Source organism: Tursiops truncatus, chromosome 3 (genome assembly GCF_011762595.2).
Source record: "Tursiops truncatus isolate mTurTru1 chromosome 3, mTurTru1.mat.Y, whole genome shotgun sequence".
NCBI lineage: Eukaryota > Metazoa > Chordata > Mammalia > Artiodactyla > Delphinidae > Tursiops > Tursiops truncatus.
In genome coordinates, this window is record NC_047036.1 from 25844610 (window position 1) to 25865319 (window position 20710).

General features: G+C 41.8%; 1 protein-coding gene across 1 annotated transcript in view; it reads right to left on the minus strand.

Annotated features, from left to right (window-relative positions):
• Nucleotides 1–20710, minus strand: part of DROSHA (drosha ribonuclease III) — a 128845-nt gene that overhangs the window by 88661 nt on the left and 19474 nt on the right. The window contains exons 9-12 of the mRNA XM_073801844.1: nucleotides 19210–19364; nucleotides 16132–16212; nucleotides 9753–9839; nucleotides 7365–7451 (exon numbers count right to left, since the gene is read on the minus strand). Of these exons, the coding sequence (XP_073657945.1) occupies nucleotides 7365–7451; nucleotides 9753–9839; nucleotides 16132–16212; nucleotides 19210–19364 (410 nt within the window). The remainder of the gene's footprint in view (nucleotides 1–7364; nucleotides 7452–9752; nucleotides 9840–16131; nucleotides 16213–19209; nucleotides 19365–20710) is intronic.

Here is a 20710-nt window from a genome sequence, read left to right on the forward strand (position 1 = left end):
TCACAGCCCTTACCTTTTAAAAAGGTAGGGATCGCGAATAGCCAAAGCAATCTTGAGAAAGAAAAACAGAGCTGGAGAAACCAGGCTCCCTGACTTCAGACTATACTAAAAAGCTACAATAATCAAGACAGTATGGTACTGGACAAAAACAGAAATATAGATCAACAGAACAGAACAAAAAGCCCAGAGATAAACCCACGCACATATGGTCAACTTATCTTTGACAAAAGAGGCAAGAATATACAATGGAGAGGGCTTCCCTGGTGGCGCAGTGGTTAAGAATCCGCCTGCCAATGCAGGGGACATGGGTTCGAGCCCTGGTTTGGGAAGATCCCACATGCTGTGGAGCAACAAAGCCCTGTGCCACAACTACTGAGCCTGCACTTTAGAGCCCTTGAGCCACAACTACTGAGTCCGTGTGCCATAACTACTGAAGCGCATATGCCCTAGAGCCCACGCTCCGCAACAAGAGGAGCCACCGCGATGAGAAGCCTGCATGCCACGATGAAGAGTGGTCCCCGCTCGCCGCATTTGCTGCAACTAGAGAAAGCCTGTGCACAGCAAAGAAGACCCAACGCAGCCAAAAATAAATAAATAAAATTTTAAAAATAAATAAATAAATCAATAAAAAAAACTTAAAAAAATGGTACTGGTGAACCTAGTGGCAGGGCAGGAATACAGACACAGACGTAGAGAATGGACTTGAGGACACAGGGAGGGGGAGGGGAATATACAATGGAGAAAAGACAGCCTCTTCAATAAGTGGTGCTGGGAAGACTGGACAGCTTCATGTAAAAGAATGAAATTAGAACACTCCCTAACACCATATACAAAAATAAACTCAAAATGGATTAAAGACCTAAATGTAAGGCCAGAAACTATCAAACTCTTAGAGGAAAACAAAGGCAGAACTCCTACGACATAAATCACAGCAAGCTCCTTTTTGACCCACCTCCTAGAGTAATGGAAATAAAAACAAAAATAAACAAATGGGACCTAATGAAACTTAAAAGCTTTTGCACAGCAAAGGAAACCATAAACAAGACCAAAAGACAACCCTCAGAATGGGAGAAAATATTTGCAAACGGAGCAACTGACAAAGGATTAATCTCCAAAATATACAAGCAGCTCATGCAGCTCAATATCAGAAAAACAAATAACCCAATCCAAAAAGAGGCAGAAGACCTAAATAGACATTTCTCCAAAGAAGATATACAGATGGCCAACAAACACATGAAAAGATGCTCAACATCACTAATCATTAGAGAAATGCAAATCAAAACTACAATGAGGTATCGCCTCACACTAGTCAGAATGGCCATCTTCAAAAAATCTACAAATAAATGCTGGAGAGAGTGTGGAGAAAAGGAAACCCTCTTGCACTGTTGGTGAGAATATAAATTGATACAGCCACTATGGAGAACAGTATGGAGGTGCCTTAAAAAACTAAAAATAGAACTACCACATGACCCAGCAATCCCACTACTAGGAATATACCCTGAGAAAACTATAAATCAAAAAGAGTTATGCGGGCTTCCCTGGTGGCACAGTGGTTGAGAGTCCGTCTGCCAATGCAGGGGACACGGGTTCATGCCCCGGTCTGGGAAGATCCCACGTGCTGCGGAGCAGCTGGGCCCGTGAGCCATGACCACTGAGCCTGCACATCCGGAGCCTGTGCTCCGCAACGGGAGAGGCCACAGCAGTGAGAGGCCCGTGTACCGCAAAAAAAAAAAAAAAAAAAAAAGAGTCATGTGCCACAATGTTCACTGCAGCACTATTTACAATAGCCAGGACATGGAAGCAACCTAAGTGTCCATCGACAGATGAATGGTTAAAGAAGATGTGGCACATATATACGATGGAATATTACTCAGCCATAAAAAGGAACAAAATTGAGTTATTTATAGTGAGGTGGATGGACCTAGAGTCTGTCATACAGAGTGAAGTAAGTCAGAAAGAGAAAAAGAAACACCATATGCTAATGCATATATATGGAATCTAACAGAATGGTACTGGGCTTCCCTGGTGGCACAGTGGTTAAGAATCTGCCTGCCAATGCAGGGTACACGGGTTCGAGCCCTGGTCCGGGAAGATCGCACATGCCACAGAGCAACTAAGCCCGTGCGCCACAACTACTGAGCCTGCGCTCTAGAGCCCATGAGCTACAACTACTGAGCCCACCTGCCACAACTACTGAAGCCCACGTGCCTAGAGCCTGTGCTCCACAACGAGAAGCCACCGCAATGAGAAGCCTGCGCACTGCAAGGAAGAGTAGCCCCCACTCACAGCAACTAGAGAACGCCCGCGTGCAGCAACAAAGACGCAACTCAGCCAAAAATAAGTAAATAAAATTTTAAAAATAAATAAAAAATTTAAAATAAAAAAAAATTTTAAAATGGTACTGGTGAACCTAGTGGCAGGGCAGGAATAAAGACACAGATGTAGAGAATGGACTTGAGGACACAGGGAGGGGGAGGGGTAAGCTGGGACAAAGTGGGAGAGTGGCATGGACATATATACACTACCAAATGTAAAATAGATAGCTAGTGGGAAGCAGCCGCATAGCACAGGGAGATCAGCTCGGTGCTTTGTGACCACCTAGAGGGGTGGGATAGGGAGGGTGGGAGGGAGGCTCAAGAGGGAAGAGATATGGGGATATATGTATGCATATAGCTGATTCACTTTGTTGTACAGTGGAAACTAACACAACATTGTAAAGCAATTATACTCCAATAAAGGTGTAAAAAATAAAAAGGTAGGGATCTAGAAGAGAAAAAAAGGCATGTAAACAAGCATAAACAGAATATGATACAGTGTAACTTATAAGTGCATTTAAAAAACAAATAAGCAAACAAAATAGTATAAAGTACAAAAGAACCAAAGAGGAGGTAACATTTGAGTTGAGTCTTCAAAGATGGGAAGGGATTTTCCAGGTCATCCCGAAAATTAACTGGGGAAGAACAGGTGTTTAGTTTCTAGCAAGACAGAGAAAAGGGAGCTGGGAGAAGGGCAGGTCATTTAGCTCTTCAGAAGTGAAATGCATGGAGACAGAGATGTAAGAAAATTCTAGAAAGGAAAGTATGAACTATATTATGCAGATCTTAAAAACCATGTTAAGGATTCAGAGCTATCCTTATGGCAACAAGAAGTCATTCAAGTACTTTAAGTGAGAGACTATCACAGTTTACATGGATGGGATGCTATGTAAACAGGGTGGGAATGGCTTGTAGGGGAACAAGGCAAGAGACCAGAAGACCAGAATGGAGTCTAACAAACAGTTCAGAAGCCAAATGAACAAAAGATCAAAAAGGAGGGAGAAGAATTTAAACACAGGAGATGTGACTGAAATATACAGTGACTGTTCTGATGTGGAAGTGAAAGAGGAGAAAGAATAGAGGATAATTTCTAGGTTTCTGGCCTAAGGGACCAGATAGCTCACAATGGCATTAATACAAAGAATTTCATAGGGTGTCCCCTGAGTTCCTCAAACTCAGTACGCAGAGAAGATGATGAGTTCAGTTTCGCACAGGTTAAGGGTGACGTACCTGAGGGAACATCAAGGTAGGTATGTCCAACAGGCAATCTGAAATGTGAGTGTGGAGCACAGAGCCATACGTCACAGCTATAAATATCAATGTCAGAACATGCATGGGAGGAAAAACTGTGCGTGACATTGCATTACTAGGGGAGTGTATCCAGGAGAGAAAAGGACCAGAGCCCTTGGGAATAGTCCAGAGGCAAGAAAAAGAGCAAAAGTATAAACTTTACTCCTTTTACCATGTGCAACAGCAACTCTGCTGGATGATTTATGCAAATTCAGTCCTTTCCCCACATTATTTCAACTAAAATCACTTTTGGGGGATTCCTTCTTTGACCTCTTTTCTTATACACACTGTATTTTCTTTGGGGCTCTTACCTGTACCACTAGAGCCCTTCTCAGACACACAAATTTGGAAAGGCAGAATCTCCTTTTCTATGCGAACTTTCATCTCTCTCTAAGACTCAAAGAGACTTGTCATTTTCCTACATATTGGGAACTCAGTGGATTGAGAACTCAGTTGGCCAATCAAATAATATAAATGCCCACTACCATTTCTTAAAACACGTTTGAATGCTGATTTGACACTAACTCTTATCTCATCCTCCCAGAAACCAACGAAAAAACCCTCCCTAAACTTCTACATTCTAACTCTACTACTTCCAGGAACTGAAAGACTAAATCCAGGGCAGCGAGTCCACTGGAAATGGAAAGCAGCAGGGAAATGATCATGGTGCTGCCTTGTGCTTTTGAGGACGGGATAAAATATTATGCATGTAATACATATATCTAGGTAATTTTAGTTATGTTGTCAAAGTCCCTAATAACATCAGGTATTATAAGTAACAGCAAATGTACTACATAAAAGGACAAAATTTTCCCACAATGCTCTATACTTAGCCAACAAGGCTTTCAATCCACTTCAATTCAAGAAGACCTTAAGAGAACTTGTTGGTACTAGACTGTATTGAGATTCTAACATTACCATCATTTGCATGCCCTTCTTGCTGATGAGCTCTCTCTAGCAAAAAAATGAATCAGAACAGTAAAGCGATTTAATAATTCTTTTTCTTGGGAGGCTATTTCAAATTCAAGAGGCCTTTGATGGATGTAATTCCTATGAACTGTACAACACTCAGCTTAAAACTCGATTTATTTTATCAACATCTCTAACATAAATGATGGGGCTTATCTTCTCATTATAGAGTTAAGTTCTCAAGTTTTGAGAACTTGAATATTTATAAAAAATATACTCTGAAGCCAGGAATTTTTCAGTCCTATCTTTTACAACAACAGTAACAACTGCAATTAATTTCGCACTAGCGGCCTCTCAGTGCCAAACCTTGTGCTGAGGAACTTTAATAAAGCTCAAAGAATCACTCTTCCAAAGTCACATAAATATGGAGAATCAGTTAAAAAAAAAAAAGAAGAATTAGAAGAAAGACTCAAATCCACATCTGCCTGACATCTTATCCAAAATAATTAGTGCCAATATGTATTGTATATTAAACATCATGATAAACACTTTTCATTTGTCATCTCATTTACTTTTTTACAAAAACCAGTAAGACTGCCACAACTAATAACGTCTGTTTTACAGATGAGAAAATCAGGGTTTATAAAAATTGAAATGTCAAATCATACAGCTAGTAAGTAGAATTCACTAAGGTTTAAACCCTCTCTGAAGTCACACTTCTTTCCTTCTTTAAGGTGATCCTAAAAGTTAAAATGAGATCTGTATTACTTGTAGGGAATTAATAGATAAGACAGATAATTTTTAAATATTTTCATGGTAACTAATTATTTGTATTTGCAAGCCTGCTGAGGAAAAAAAAAGAGAAACGTATTATGTAGGGGGGAGTTGGACTAGATGACTTCTGAAGGCCTTTTCAACTCTAAGACTATGAGATTTGGTGTAACAAAGGGTTTGAGTGCCTAATTGAGACATTTTAAAAAATAATAAAATAAGAAACCTTCAAAATTCAAAAACTTCCCAGTGTCTCTTCATAAAGATTGTTTAAGAATAGTCCAAACAACCTAAACGTCCACTGACAGATGAATGGATAAAGAAGATATGGTACATATATACAATGTAACGCTACTCAGTCATAAAAAAGAATGAAATAATGCTGTCTGCAGCAACACAGATGCAACTAGAGATTATCATACTAAGTGAAGTAAGTCAGAAAGAGAAAGACAAATACCATATGATATCACTTATATGTGGAATCTAAAATGTGGCATAAATGAACCTATCTACAATATAGAAACAGATTCACAGACATGGAGAGCAGACTTGTGGTTGACAAGGGGGAGGGGGGAGGGAGAGGGATGGACTGGGAGTTTGGGGTTAGTAGATGCAAACTATTACATATAGAATGGATAAACAACAAGGTCCTACTGTATAGCACAGGGAACTATATCTAATCTTCTGGGATAAACCATAATGGAAAAGAATATAAAAAAAGAATGATTACAGCATATAACTGAGTCACTTTGCTGTACAGCAGAAATTAACACAACACTGTAAATCAACTATACTTCAATTTAAAAAAAAAGAGTAGTCCAATTTAAAACTTTGTAAGTATGTATGATGATGGATGTTAATTAGACTTATCGTGGTGATCATTTCACAATATATACAAATATCAAATTATTATGTTGTACACCTGAAACTAATAACATTATGTGTGAATTATACCTCAACAAAAAAAGAAGTCCTTTTTATATTATGGTCCACTCTAGAGATAGATGTGATGTGTATTATCAAATGATTTTATTTTTACATTTACAGTGTAATCATCTTCTCAAAAAAAAGATTCTCTAGGATAAAATATACTGTAGCATAAAGAAAATCTCATTAAGAAAACAATCTGTTTTAAATTAGTATCACTACTATAGAATCATGTCTGCTAATAAAAAATAATAATCGAAAGGAGCAAGATTAGGCAAAGATTTTTTCTTTACTCTCCAATGGAACAGAATTTCACAGTTTAAGTAAACAGTACTAAAATAACTTCTCAAACTGCAGATGTAATTTCTTTTAACCAAACCAGAAAGGATTAAAGAACATTCTACTTTGATGTACATACACCATAGCTGTAATTCAGTAAGTTCTATAGCAGCATCTAGACTGGCTCAAGTATACGTCTACACTCCCTTCCTGAGCCGCCAGTGAATTCCACTCTACGTCCAACTGGAACACAGAATAAGTAAGACAATTCCCATGACTGCCAGCTTTGAGACAGAAAGATTTTGACTTACAAATACAGAACTTCCATTTGAACCGATTACCAACAAATCGATTACCAATACCTATATAATATCATGGATCTGTATGTCAGAGTGTCTTAAAGAAGACATATTTCTGGGATTCAAAAGCACAAAAATGTATGAAGTTAATTCAGGCTCCAGATGTCCTGAACAAGCTCTATTTCTTTACCTATTGCTCAGAGACTAAATAATAGCTTCTCCTTAAAACTTTCCAACTTTCTTTTGAAGGACACCAAACCCAAAATAGCTTTGACACATTACTCCACAGTTTATCCTTCTTTTTCAATCTTTCACACTCTCAAAATGTTACTCTGACACATGTTTACTTACACCATTTAATGTGGACCAAACCTGTGACTCATTAGCACAGATGTCACATTGCCACCTGACACACACTGCCGCTGACTTCCTGCAGCTCAGGTAGAGGGGTGCAAAGTAATTGTTACTTAGAAGTCAGATTAAAAGAAATTTCCTTTGACTTTTAGAAAGAAAGAGTGAAGGGAAGGAAGGGGGCTCAGGGAAGGAGAAAGCCAGCTGATCAGCATATACTTACATTGGTCAGGGGGGCGTGTGCAAACATAGAAAATCCTTCAAAGATATACTCATGATCATCATATTCGATAACAGTTGGCCTGTCAGTCTGAAAGCAAACAGAAACACAAAGTATGAAAAAATGACATGATTTGCATGTGCAGAAGCCCATCAGGACACACAAAGCAACCAATAGGTGAAATGTATGGACTTCTGTTAACGTTTTCCCAAACACCAGGGAGAAACTTTACACAGAGGATTAATTCTAGCTAGAATTCTCCTGCTTGGTGGAACTCTCTAGATTCAGTAATATTTATATACTAGACAATCAAGAATGTTTATTATGGGTGCCATAAAGAAAAACAAGGCTAGCTACATGGCTTCATTTTCTAGGAACTTATTTTATTTAATCCCACAATACTACCCACAATACTACCAGTCCTGTTCTTACTAAGCTATATTTCTGAACTAACAGAAGCTCTAACAAGAACAACATAATGGCACAGTTGAATCAAAGCAAGTGGAGAAGACTCAGCATCACAACAGTCAAAACTAGCAACAGCCTGGAAGGCTCTGAAAAGACTCAAGGTGCCGGAGGCTCATCCCCTCACAGCTCCATTCCCAGGCCCTCCAAGGAGAAGCCAACCCATTAAACCCTGTAACAAATCAATTCCTGCATAATGTCAAAGATCTTAATTACCTGCAAATTGAATCTAATTAAAATATACAAATGTTGACCTAAGCATAAGAAATTCTCTTCTTTATGCCATTCTTATAGCCCACCATTTTTAATCCTAAATGCTAAACATGGAACAAATTATCAAGATTGGAAACCTAAAAGACATGTTTTTTTACATAGGTATTGAACACTATTCTTCTAAACATTTATATATACACACACACACACACACACACACACACACACACACGAAGAACTTGGGTGGGGGGGGGAATAAAGGATATCCAAATGCGTATTATTTGTTTTTCCAATATTACTGTTACTTCCCATTTGAATAACTCAACAAAGCTGGTCTAAATTAAATATTATGAAAGAACTTCTAGTGAAATGATAATGGTACAGCCACTTGGGAAGACAGTTTGGTAGTTCCTCCAAATATTAAACATATAGTTACCATACAACCCAGCAACTCTAGTCCTACATTTATACTCAAGGGAAAGGAAAACATACATCCACACAAAAACTTGTACACAAACATTCACAGCAGCATTACTATAATAGCCCCAAAGTGGATACCACACAAATGTTCATCAACTGATGAATGGATAAATAAAATACAGTATGTCCATACAGTGGAATATTACTTGGCCGTAAAAAGGAATGAAGTTACATACTACAACATGGATTAATCTTGAAAACATTATGGTAAGTGGAAGAAGCCAAAAGATCACATATTCTATGATTCCATTCATATGAAATATCTAGAATAGGCAAATGATAAAGACAGAGAGTACCTTAGTAGTTTCTGAAGGCTGTGGGGTGGGAAAGAATTGACTGCTAATAAGTACAGGGTTTCTTTGGGAGATGATGAGAATGTTCTAAAATTACATTGAGGTGATGGTTTCACAATTCTGTGAAAAGACTAAATATCATGAAATATATACTTTAAATGGGTGAGTTTTATGGTATATTAATTATATGTCAATAAAGTTGTTAAAATATTAATAATCTAATTTTGAAACTGAAATCTCTTAATTAAAAAAGTAACCAGAATTAATTAATTTTGTACTGTGAAAAGGCAGTATGGCACAGTGGAATGGCATACAGCCATGCACCATGAAGTCAGTCTGCCCAGGCTCAAGTCCTCACTGTGCCACTTATTGCCTGAATAATCTAGAGCAAGCGGCTTAACCTTATCTGTAAAACATGGACGACTGCCCCACCTGCATAGTGAGGATAATAATACCTACTTCATCGATTTTTTGTGTGAAATAACTTAATACATGTCAAATACTTAGAATGGTGCCTAGTACCATAGTCAACAAACATTAGGTATTATTATCACTGTCATATATGCAATACTTATGGTCATAATATATAGATAATACATAAGCTATTAGCTGATTTTTAAGAGATGCACAAGCTTTCTCTGCATTCTTCCAACTCCATAGCTCCAATGAACAAGCTCTCCATAATTCACTGGCTATTATGTGGTACCAACAATATAAATGAAAAAAGATACAGAAAGTAGTATAATGAGAGGAAGCCAAAAATAAAAGTCATTATGATAAAGGTCAATTTTATTGGCATAAAAATAAAATGTTTTTAAAAGAAAGAACATTTAAGAACTGAATCCATATTTAACCAATTCACATTTTAACCTATGTACACACATAGAACCTATTTACTACATTTTTAAACAAATGAAACCTGATTTTGTTAGGAACTCACTAAAAAGTTTGTAGGAGGTGAGACTGTAATTCGATAGTGGAAAAGTCTGCCAGCATTGTTGGTCATAGGACGACAGGGCTTGATGGCCTGAGGGGAAAAATAAAAATGAGTTTAAGAGTAAAGCAGCAAAATACTGTTTTCTAGATTCGCATCTGACAAAAGAGGTTGTATGTGTGTTCCTTCACAAACTGGAAGGGAAGGACAGTATTCACTTTACCATTACCAGATAGATAAAAATGGGCTGCTGGTTACTGGCATTCAACCCACCAACTCATGTACAATACAACATATAGATCTCTCTAGATCTGAATTTCCATGACTATTTTCCTTTCATTTAAAATAACATAATAATTGACCTTTGGCTAACCTCTCAATAAACTAAAAAAACAACAACAAAAAACCCCAGAAAGCAAGAAAAATAATCTCAGAAGTAACAGCAGTAGGTTATAATAGGAAGGGGAAAAAAGTGAAAGGGTTAAATATGCTGAATAAAAATAGAGGGAACCAGAAATGCAGGAAGCACAAGAGGTGGTGGACAGAATACGCAGAGAGCTTAAGACGGGAAAAGGAAAACAGCGAGCAACAGAAGCATCAGTGGAATCACTGGGTACGCTGTGACAGACACAACGATGGGTGACCCAGACCATCTTTCAAGGAAGGACTTGCTGCCTACTGTGAAGAGCATGGACAGCAGTCTCCAGTTGTCGGCTCCTTCAGGATGTGTCAACTGCAGAGGCCCCTCACCTGACGTCAGGCGTGTACTGAGCGAGGCAGAGGTACCAAGGCCCAGCCCCCCAGCCCGACTTGAATGGGCAATACTCATTCCTTGGGTCAGCACCAGGTTGACAGGGGCTTTGCTGGAGCTGACTCATAGTTAGACTAATCCGTCTATCCAATGCTGCTAATATCCTCTTCCTCTCACAGGTGAAGATCCCTAAGAAACATGCACCCCAAACTTCATCTTAGCATCTGCTTTTGGGGAATCCAACGTGTGACAGTTGGCACCAGAAGTGATCCAAGAAAGCAGGAGATGAGATAGGGTTTTGGAGCTGAATCACTTACCATCCAACTGGCAGAAAGGAACCCATCATGGTGGCTGGTGGAGCACACAGCCCCTGGCACCAGATAACACGCCAATTGAAACTTTCAAAGATGCTGAATTGGGAGACTGTACCAGTGGAAGCAGGTGCAATGCACCAGGTGTTTAAAACTATGAGAGACCGGTAGCTGTAGGGATAATGGGATGGGCGGCTACTGCCGAGCACCACTGATGCCTTACCATGCTCTTCAAACTTTAGTGTGATCTCAGATTGCTTGCTCCCCCACGCCCAGAAGTTTCTAAGTCAGCAGCTGAGGCAGGCTGAGAATCTGCGTTTCTAACAAGGCCCCAGGTGATGCTGATACTAGTTGGAGAGCTGCACTTAAGAGAACCACTGCTCTACAGAAATGCACCAGCAGAGGAGAAGGAAAGGCAGCTAGAAGCCAGATGTGAAAGCCTGCTATTGCACACAAAGAGGCTCTTACCACCTGCAGTGAGAGGTCAGAGAGCGCCAGGACCAAGCCCAGGGCTTACCTGTCCGAGTGGGTGGACCTTAAAGGCTAATTAACAGTCAACCAAGGCAGGTCTGTTATGCCAAGGTCAGGGATATGAAAACCCGGGATGAGACATACAGGTTCTGACTCCTCAGACGCCTCTAACCCTTCTGCCTCTTCAGAGGTGGCCCATCCTTGTCTATTAAGAGGAAGCACTCACCTGTCTGAAGACAACAAAAGCCCCTGAAGGCAACATTGTCCTCACTCTCCCGGCACCCGACCTCACAACAGACCCGTAATTAGGGTCATTTCACAGCATAACTGGTTTCACATTTTACAGCTGGGAAGGTGCTGAGAGGAGACATAACATCCCAAAGGAACTGTAAGAACCAGCTGGCACCAGCACGTGCCGGCAGCAGGAGTCCACACACGACCAGATGCTGGGAGTGCTCGATCAAAAGGAACAGAACATACAGCTAATTAGGGAAGAGTTTACTGACTTGGGAGCATTCAGGATTCAAGGATGTCAGGAGATGCTGAGAACTCCCTACTAAGACATCTCCTAAAAGCATGAAAAAGCGATGGCCCTTGCTGAGTAAAGTGAAAATACCAAAACTGCAGTGACCGACAGAGGAGGAAGGAATTCAGAGATTCAAGGAAATGGGTACGCTGGGATGGACATAGTATCTATGACTGAAAAATATTATCAGATAATCATATTCCATGGGAAGGCCCAGAGGACACGCCATTGACCAAGGCCAAAAGGAATGTGCTCGTGAAGGGGCACCAGCATCACTAGGACGATCGGTGTGGCCTCCTCTGCAGGCCAGGGCTGATTGTAAGAGAGGCGGTTACAGCAGCAGGGATGACAGGACTCTGAAACAAGAGAGGCCAGATGACGGGGCTCATTATAAGAAGCCAGGTCACACAATTATCATTATTGCAAGACGGAAGTGGCAGCCAAGGGGATATAACCCACAAAGAGTCATGGAAGTGGTTTTCACAACACAGTGTCCTTAGGTACAAAAAAAATGGGTAGCTGATAAGAGTACTACCTTAGTTTGTACTAACGGAAGTGATCAAGACTGGATAACCAAGAGGCTGAAGGTAGGCTGCTCCAGCAAACACTCATGATCCCTTGCCCGGCTCCAGGCCTGACAACCTACTGGACTGAAATCCACTGCCTGAAGAGGTGGCCAGAAGGCAGGAGGACGGGCCCTGCAACATTATCACCAGCAAAAAGGGTCATGATGACCCTGTCCTTCCCCCAAGGGGCCTACGGCCATTTTGCTCAGATAACTGTACACCAGGGAAGGAAGAAGCCAGACAGTTCAAGGAGTGTTAGACCCAGCATCAGAATCAATTGATACTCAGAGACTGGACGTATCATCCTGGTATCCCTGTCAGAGTGGGGGAGATGAGGCCAAGGTAGTAAACAAAATCTTGGTCAAGGTCTGGCTTACAGTAGGTCCACTGAGTCCACAGATCCACCCAGTGGTCATTTCCCTGGTTCCCAAGTGTACCACTGGAATTGACAAAATTGGCAGATGGCGCCACCTCACACTGGGTCCTTGATCTGTGGAGTAAGAGCCATCGTGATGGGAAAGGTCAAGCAGAAGCCACCCAACCCGGACCTCAAATACAGTATGACTCTGGGGGAATGGTGGAGATTGGTGCCACCCTTAAGGATCCAAATGACACAGGGATGACTGCCCCTATCACATCTCTGTTTAATTCACCAGTCTGGGCCCTAAAGAAACCAAATGGATCCTGGCGGATGACTATATACCACCACAAGCTCAACCAAGTAGCTCTAATTGCACCTGCTGTGCCAGGTGTTGTAGTGTAGTTACAGCAGATTAATCTGACCTCAGGTACAAAGTACGTGGCAACTGATCTGCTGAATGTATCCTTTTCTATCCCAATCAGGATGAGGACCGGTTCTGATCAGAACTGGTTCACATTTACGTGGAACAGACAACATTTATGGGTTTGCCACCGGGTTCACTCTCCCACTCACTGTCATAATACAGTCCAAGGTGCCCCTGACTTTCTGGAATACTGTAGAATGTTATATTGCTCCACCGCATCTTTGACATTATTACGTTGAGCAAACTAAGAGCCCTAGTAAAATGGATATGCTCCAAAGGGTGAGAGAGAAACCCTGCGAAGATTCAGGGTCTACCCCAGCCGCACCATTTTAGGGGAGCATTCTGGGGAGTTCCAAGACATCCATCCAAAGTAAAAGACAAAATTATTGCCTCGTCCACCTCCTACAATGAAGAAGGAAGCAGCACACTAGGTGGGCCTCCCTGGGCTCAGGAGGCAGTGGAGTCCTTAGCTAGGAATATTACTGCAGCCCATTTATAAAGTGGCACAAAAGGCTGCCAGCTGTAAGCGTGACTCAAGTGAGAAAGGCCTCAGCAGTTCCAAACCGCAGTGCAAGCAGCCATGCTGCAGGGGCCATACAATTCGGCAAATCCCACACTGTTGGTGGGAAAAGATGCCGAGAAGAGTTTGTGGCCACACTGGGAGAATCACAATGCTGGTCTCTGGGGTTCTGGAGCCAAGCCATGCCATCTATAGTGAAGAATTATATGCCTTTGAAAAGCAATTCCTGGTGTGCTGCTGGGCCCTGGTAGATCTGGAAGGCATGGCCAAGGGACAGCAAACAGACATGTGGCTGGAACTGCCCATCGTAAGCTGGGTTCTGCCAGTCCCACCCTGGCATAACTTTGGGTGGGACCAGCAACAACCCATGGTAAGGTGGAGGGGGCGTACATCCAGAACCAAGCACACGCAGGAGCAGAGGGCACGAACAAGCCCACCACCGTTGCATCAGCTCCCCTCCCTCAGCTGATGACTAAGGACGGGAGGATGAAAGCATAAGGAAAAGCCCAAGCTTGGTTTGCAAACAGGTCCGTCAGAAAGGGGGTGCAAGCTGAAAACGGACCGTGCTGCAGGCTCATTCAGGGATGGCTCTGAGAGACAGCGATGAGGGAGAATCTTCCCAGTGGGCAGAGTTTCAGGTGGTGTACCTGGTCATCCACTCTGTGTGGAAAGAGAAGTAGCCTGAGGCTAGAATATAGATGGACTCATGGCAGAAGCAAGTGGCCATGCCAGCTGTCAGAGGCCTAGAAGGAAAAAGATGGGAAGATCAGGGATAAGAAGGTCTTGGGGGAGAGACTTGTAGGTAGACAAACAGGAGAGAACGATGATCTCTCCATCACATGTGGATGTTCACGGGAGAGCACCCACTGTGGAAGAGGTTCTAAACCATCTAGCTGACAAAATGGCATGGCCAGATGATGCCGGCCAGCCTCGGTCATTAGCCACCTAGGGTAGACAGGGTGGGCACGTGAACGAAGCGGCCACAGTAGCAGAGACGGAGGCTTCACACGAGCCCCACAGCATGGACCTTACTTCCCCAGGCTAAGCTGGCTAAGCTGACCGCCACTGCCGAACGTCCAGACAGCCACCTCCAATGACCAACGCTGGGCCCCCAATATGGCACCATTCCTGGAGGAGACCAACCTACCACTTGGTGGAATGCTGACTACATAGGTCCCGTCCATTGTGAAAGGGCCACATGTACTCTGAGGATGGGTTTGCCTGCCCAGAAGTCCTCAGCCAGCACCACTGCCCACCTGAATCTCCCTTCACGGAAGGGCCTGCTGCCCAGCTGTGGGAAAAGCAGTCAGCACACAGCCTGCCGCTGTCGGCTCCTTCCAGGTCAGCCTCCACTACAGAGCCCCTCCCTCCGCCAAAGTCGTGCCCTTCCTAGGGCAGCTTGCTCGGGACGAGGGAGATGCAGGTATGACAGCCACTCCAGCCCCATGCAAGATAATTCCGACAAGCCCGGCTTTAAAGGCCCATCACAGGTGGACTTCCGCCTCTGCTCATTCCCAAGCCCACTCTCTTCTTGCCTGGTTCCTGTGAAATGTCTCCACTGCAGCCCTGCCTGCAGAGACCCCAGCCTGAAGCACACGCATGGACACTCACAGAGAGCAGACCTTGTCCCACAGGCCCTCGCTACACTGGCCAACTGCCAGAGACAAACGAGGTCAAAGGGAGGCAAGTGGTTCAAAGTATCCTCCATCGGCTCCTAGCCCTTAGTCTGATTAGTGTTATGGCCTCAAACAAGTTTTACATAGAAATGAAGGATTTACATAAACTATGTTTAAACATAATGTGCTGAATCATAAAGTGACAATCCTGGGATTAAAGAGAATAGTTTGTAAAGATAAAAGATAATGGGGAAAAGACGAAGGAAAATAACTGAACAGGAGTAGGTATATATAACTCTATGATGTAAAAGTATTCAACTCATCAGGCAGACACACTTGGCGCGCTCCTGACAGCCCAGGGACTGGGGTGTGACACAGGTAAAACAAGTCCGTGTGCCACCCCAGTTGAGTGGGGACAACAGACAAAGACTAACAAACACAACGGTGTACACTCACGTCCCCAAGGAAAAAGGACATGTGCCTTACAGCACTTCAGTAAGATCATTTCTCTAGGGAGATTCACACCCATTTATAACAAAAACATGAAAAAAGATTGCAATATGTACCGTTTTAGGATACTTAAAATAATAAAAAAGCAACTCAAATTCACTTTGCCTATTTTAAATAATGAACCTTCCAAAGTTCCCTTGATAACATTCCCACTCCACCTCTAAAACCCAAGTACGTTTCTTCTCCAATTATCAGTAACAGAGACTATTAGGGAATATGAGAAGACTATTTCCATGGTATTATTTCATTTACGGGGAAAAGAATAGCAACAGCATCTGTCTACTTCTGGCTTCTCAGCACTGACAAATATAATAACCTGAACCAGTTACCTCTTCTCCGGGATAAATGCTGTGCCTGATTCCCGTGCGTCTCGCTTTTGCGCTGCATTTGCAGAGTGGGCCATCATTCATCTGTCAGAAACAGAATGTAATTCGTTTTTACTGGGGGAAAATCCACTCCATGCACGATGATGCCTCGGAAACTGTGTGGGTTTTAATGTCATGAGTACCGAAGCTCTGAAGAGGCTGTCACGGTTAGAAGATTAAACGGATGTTCCCAAACCAATAAAGCTGCAAACTGTCTCTATTGTCTGATAAAGGGAAATGGTATGACAACGCTGGATTCCTGACTTATTTGTGCAGCCAAGCAGAAAATAACAATGTCAGAGCCCTGTTTGCCCCCATCTTCTCCTATCACTTTCCAGTATGTTCCCCCTATTTTTTATTTCAGGAAAAATGACTCTTTCACAAAAGAAAAGCCTATTTTATATTCTGAAGGAACACAAAGAATGCTCTGAAGGTGACCTGCAGATTAAATGTTTTCAAAGACAGACCTAAAGGTATCTGAAGCAGAGGGAAGAAAATGCCTACCTGAACCAGAAAAACTTTCAACACTAATCAGGTGAGTCTGTATATGTTTGTTCACCTGAATTCATTTTACTGCCATGAATTCCACCCACATGATTCAATAAGTGAATAATCCTGAATGCCTCTTGGGTAGAAAGGGGAGAAGGAGGGTGATACATAGCTAAGGGTCCACATAGTCAAGGAATACTTATTCTAATTTTAGTGTATGCACTGCTGAAGCAAGCACTAGGAATACTTACACCACATGGGAGAAATAACACACATATGAAATGCTTAGTAATTTTAAAGAAAAAGGAAAAATGTCCAGGCTTCAAGAAACCAAAATGTGAAGGGTTGAACAGGACGGGAAAAGAAGGTGGCTACTCTACATGAGGCACCAGCATGAGAGAAAAGAGAGAAGGAAGAAATCCTATGTTATGCTCCAGGGACATGAGATTGAGACCCATCTAAATGGAACGGACCATATGTGTGAGTGAGAAAACCAAAAACGCAGAATTGAGGTCAAAATCTTAAAGGGCCTTAAAAGCCAATTTCATGAGTTTATTCAATATAAATGGTTAATATGGAATCAAAAAGGACACGAGAGCATCAGTTTAGAGTATGGGGAAGTGGAGTTCCATTTCTCACTTTCTTTGTATTAATTAAAATGTATAATTTATAAATATGACACATATTAGGGGACAAATATATTCTATATACACACACATATTTCTTTCGATTTCCAGGGATTTGTAACTCGTGCCCAATGAAAATATCTCATTAAACTTTGAAAAGAAATTTAAAGTAAAAATCTGTAACTTTCTTTATCCTTTTGGGAAATCTAAAGCTCCAGGTGGTACAGCAGAGGAATAACGTGGCTACCTAAAACAAACAAACAAACAAAAAATCACATTAAGATATTATCCAAAGTAAAAGCTGGCAAACAGAGATGTGATGGAATTCCCTCAAAAGTCACAACACATTCGTAATGCTGGGCACAACCTGTTGTGATGAAAAATGTGGAAAAATCACTTAGTGCTCACTTAGGAGAAGTGAGATAGACATCATACATTCCTGCCTTTTACCAGGGTCTGGGCCCCAATGCAGATCAGCCCTTTATAAGGCTCAACTGTACAGAGGACGCAAAACCACAGAGTAAACACAATGTTGAGACTGTACAGAAGGCCCTGGTAAATCTCTGACAGGAATAAGAACCCACAGAAACCAAGGAATAGGTTTCTTGATATGACCACACGGTAAGGGGAGTGACTGATGGACACAGGAGTTCTCTTAGGGGACACAAAAATGCTCTAAAATTAGATTGTGATGATGATTGCACATATTCCTGTGAATATACATAAAAACACTGAAATGTACATTTTAATTGTGTTAATTGTATGGTATGTGAATTATAACTCACTAAAGCTGTTTAAAGAGATCATACACATGATTAATATATCAAAGTAAGATTTCAAAATGCACTGACCATTTGCAAACATTTCTGCTCAATTCTCAGAGAGCAGTTCTCAGAGAAAGTACACTTCTGTCAGGCATTCTAACTATATTAATTCTATCAAGAAAAAAAAGTTAGATAGCTGTCATCTAATAAGTACCAGGAGAAGAGCATTCAAAATAATAGACAATGGTATGAATTTATGTATAAAACATAAATTTTAAATTATCTTTTTATAGAGATATGTTTTATTATGCTTGATAACTTCATATGCATTAAAGATACTATTTTTGTATGTACTGTATATTTGTAAAATACAAATCTTTTATAGATACTATTAATATTTTGTATTATGTATTAGTTCATAATAAAATAGTAAGCAAAAATAAAAACAATTATGTCCAGCCATGATGTAATTAGCTCAAACATGCTTATTAACAAGAAAGAGAAGTTATAAGACATTGTGACTACTACCAACTAGGAATTACGGAATCTTACAGGACTTGGGACACTGTTTACTGGATGGCTGCAAGATAACTTACAGATAAACTGCTTTTTTTTTTTTTTTTTTTTTTGCGGTACGCGGGCCTCTCACTGTTGTGGCCTCTCCCGTTGTGGAGCACAGGCTCCGGACGCACAGTCTCAGCAGCCATGGCTCACGGGCCCAGCCGCTCTGTGGCATGTGGGATCCTCCCGGACCGGGGCACAAACCCGTGTCCCCTGCATCGGCAGGCAGACTCTCAACCACTGCGCCACCAGGGAAGCCCCCAGATGAACTGCTTTTAGAAAGAACTACAAGTGCTCTCTCCCTAACCCACCACTCATCTCCTTCCATTTACTGAAAGTTTAATGTGGCAGCACCATCATCCTGCTCCCCAACACAGGATTTTACCAACATCATCAAACATGATTCAAGGAACACTTGCTCTGGTGCTTCTGCTTTGGAGCTGAACTCAGAAGCTGAAAAGAAATAAGCTGTGAAGAATGACACTCAACCCTGAGGAAAATTCAGTTTCAGTGCCAGCTAACATGCATCTTCTGAGCCTAGAGTCATAAACGTGATGTGTATGTCCGCAACCTTCACAGCAAGAACATAAAAGCCTTCATACCTGGCCTGGGTCATTGTACCAAAGTTCATCGTGAAGTCGGTCAGGATGGGCCTTTTTGCGTTTGATTTCTGCAATGACGTCGAAAACTTCAGAGTCTGAGCTGCTAGAACAGGTGCTGTCCTCATCGGACTCACATTCGGATTCGCTGGAACTCTCTATAGTGGTGAGGGGAAAACATGGAGAGATGCTGAAGCAATCTGCAAGCTGGTTCTACCTGGAGACTTACTTTCTAATGACCCAAACCTCTAAATATAAGGAGAGCTGTTTATCTCCCAGCAAATATTCGAGTGCCTACTCCATACTAGAACTCTGCTAAGCAACCCCATGAAAAATAATAGAGTCCATAATCCTAAGTCACAGTCTAGTGGGGGAAGCAAAGAATCAAATATTTTTACAAAGAAAGACTTGATGAACAACGCCAGAGAAAATGCAAACCACTGTAGCAGTATAAAGTTTCACATTCAGAAAGGTGCCGTGAATCCACACTGGTCCGGAAAGGTCACTGAGGATTTCCTAGAAGGGGTACATGCGACCAAGGCATGGAGTGGGGTTGGGGTTAGGCTGATGAGGCGGAAAGGAACACAGATGGGGTGCTGCAGGCAAAAGCACAGAGGCAAGAGCATGGGTGGAATCTGGCTGGAGCAAAGGTCTCACGGAAAAACCTGGAAGTGAAGGGCTCAAATGTCATGAATGCCAGGCTCTGAACGTCAGACTGAAGATTGTAAATGTTTTTCTCTCGATGGTAGCAACAGAAGATTTTAGTCCTTGGAAATGACTGGATAAAAACAGACCAAGAATTATGCTAATGAAACAAGCCTGCCACAAAAAGACAAATATGGTGTGATTCTACTTATATGAGGTACCTAGAGTAGTCAAATTCATGGAGACAGAAAGTAGAATGGTGGTTGCCAGGGGCTGGGGGAGGGAGGACTGGGGAGTTGTTCCTTAATGTGGATAGAGTGTCAGTTTAGCAAGATGAAAAGAGTTCTGGAGGTTGTTTGCACAACAATGTGAATGTACTTAACACTACTGAGCCGTACATTCAAAAATGGTTAAACAGTACATCTTATGTGTCTTATGTACATGTTGTAAGTATTTTACCACACTTAAAAAAAAAAAAAGACCTAGAACTTTGACTAATGCTACATGAGATTAACGTAGTACAGCATAGTAATAAGGAACCCGTACATGGTTGTATTTTCGAGTGTACTGTGTGAGATGGAGGCTGTCATCCCTCTTTTACAGATGAGAAAAGTAAGGCACAGAGAGATTAAATCACTTGCCCGAGATCGCACTTTTCAAGTAGTGGAGCAAGGATTCAAACCCAGGTCAGCTGGTGCAGTCAGTGCTCTTCCCCACCATGGACACTGCCTCTCAGCGAGGGAGACATAATGAAAGTAGACAGATGAGAGCCAGAGAACACGCAGGAAAAGGCATGCTGAATGTCTTGTCTGCGAACAGACAAGACATCACCGTATAAGAAAGTTATGAAAACTTTGTG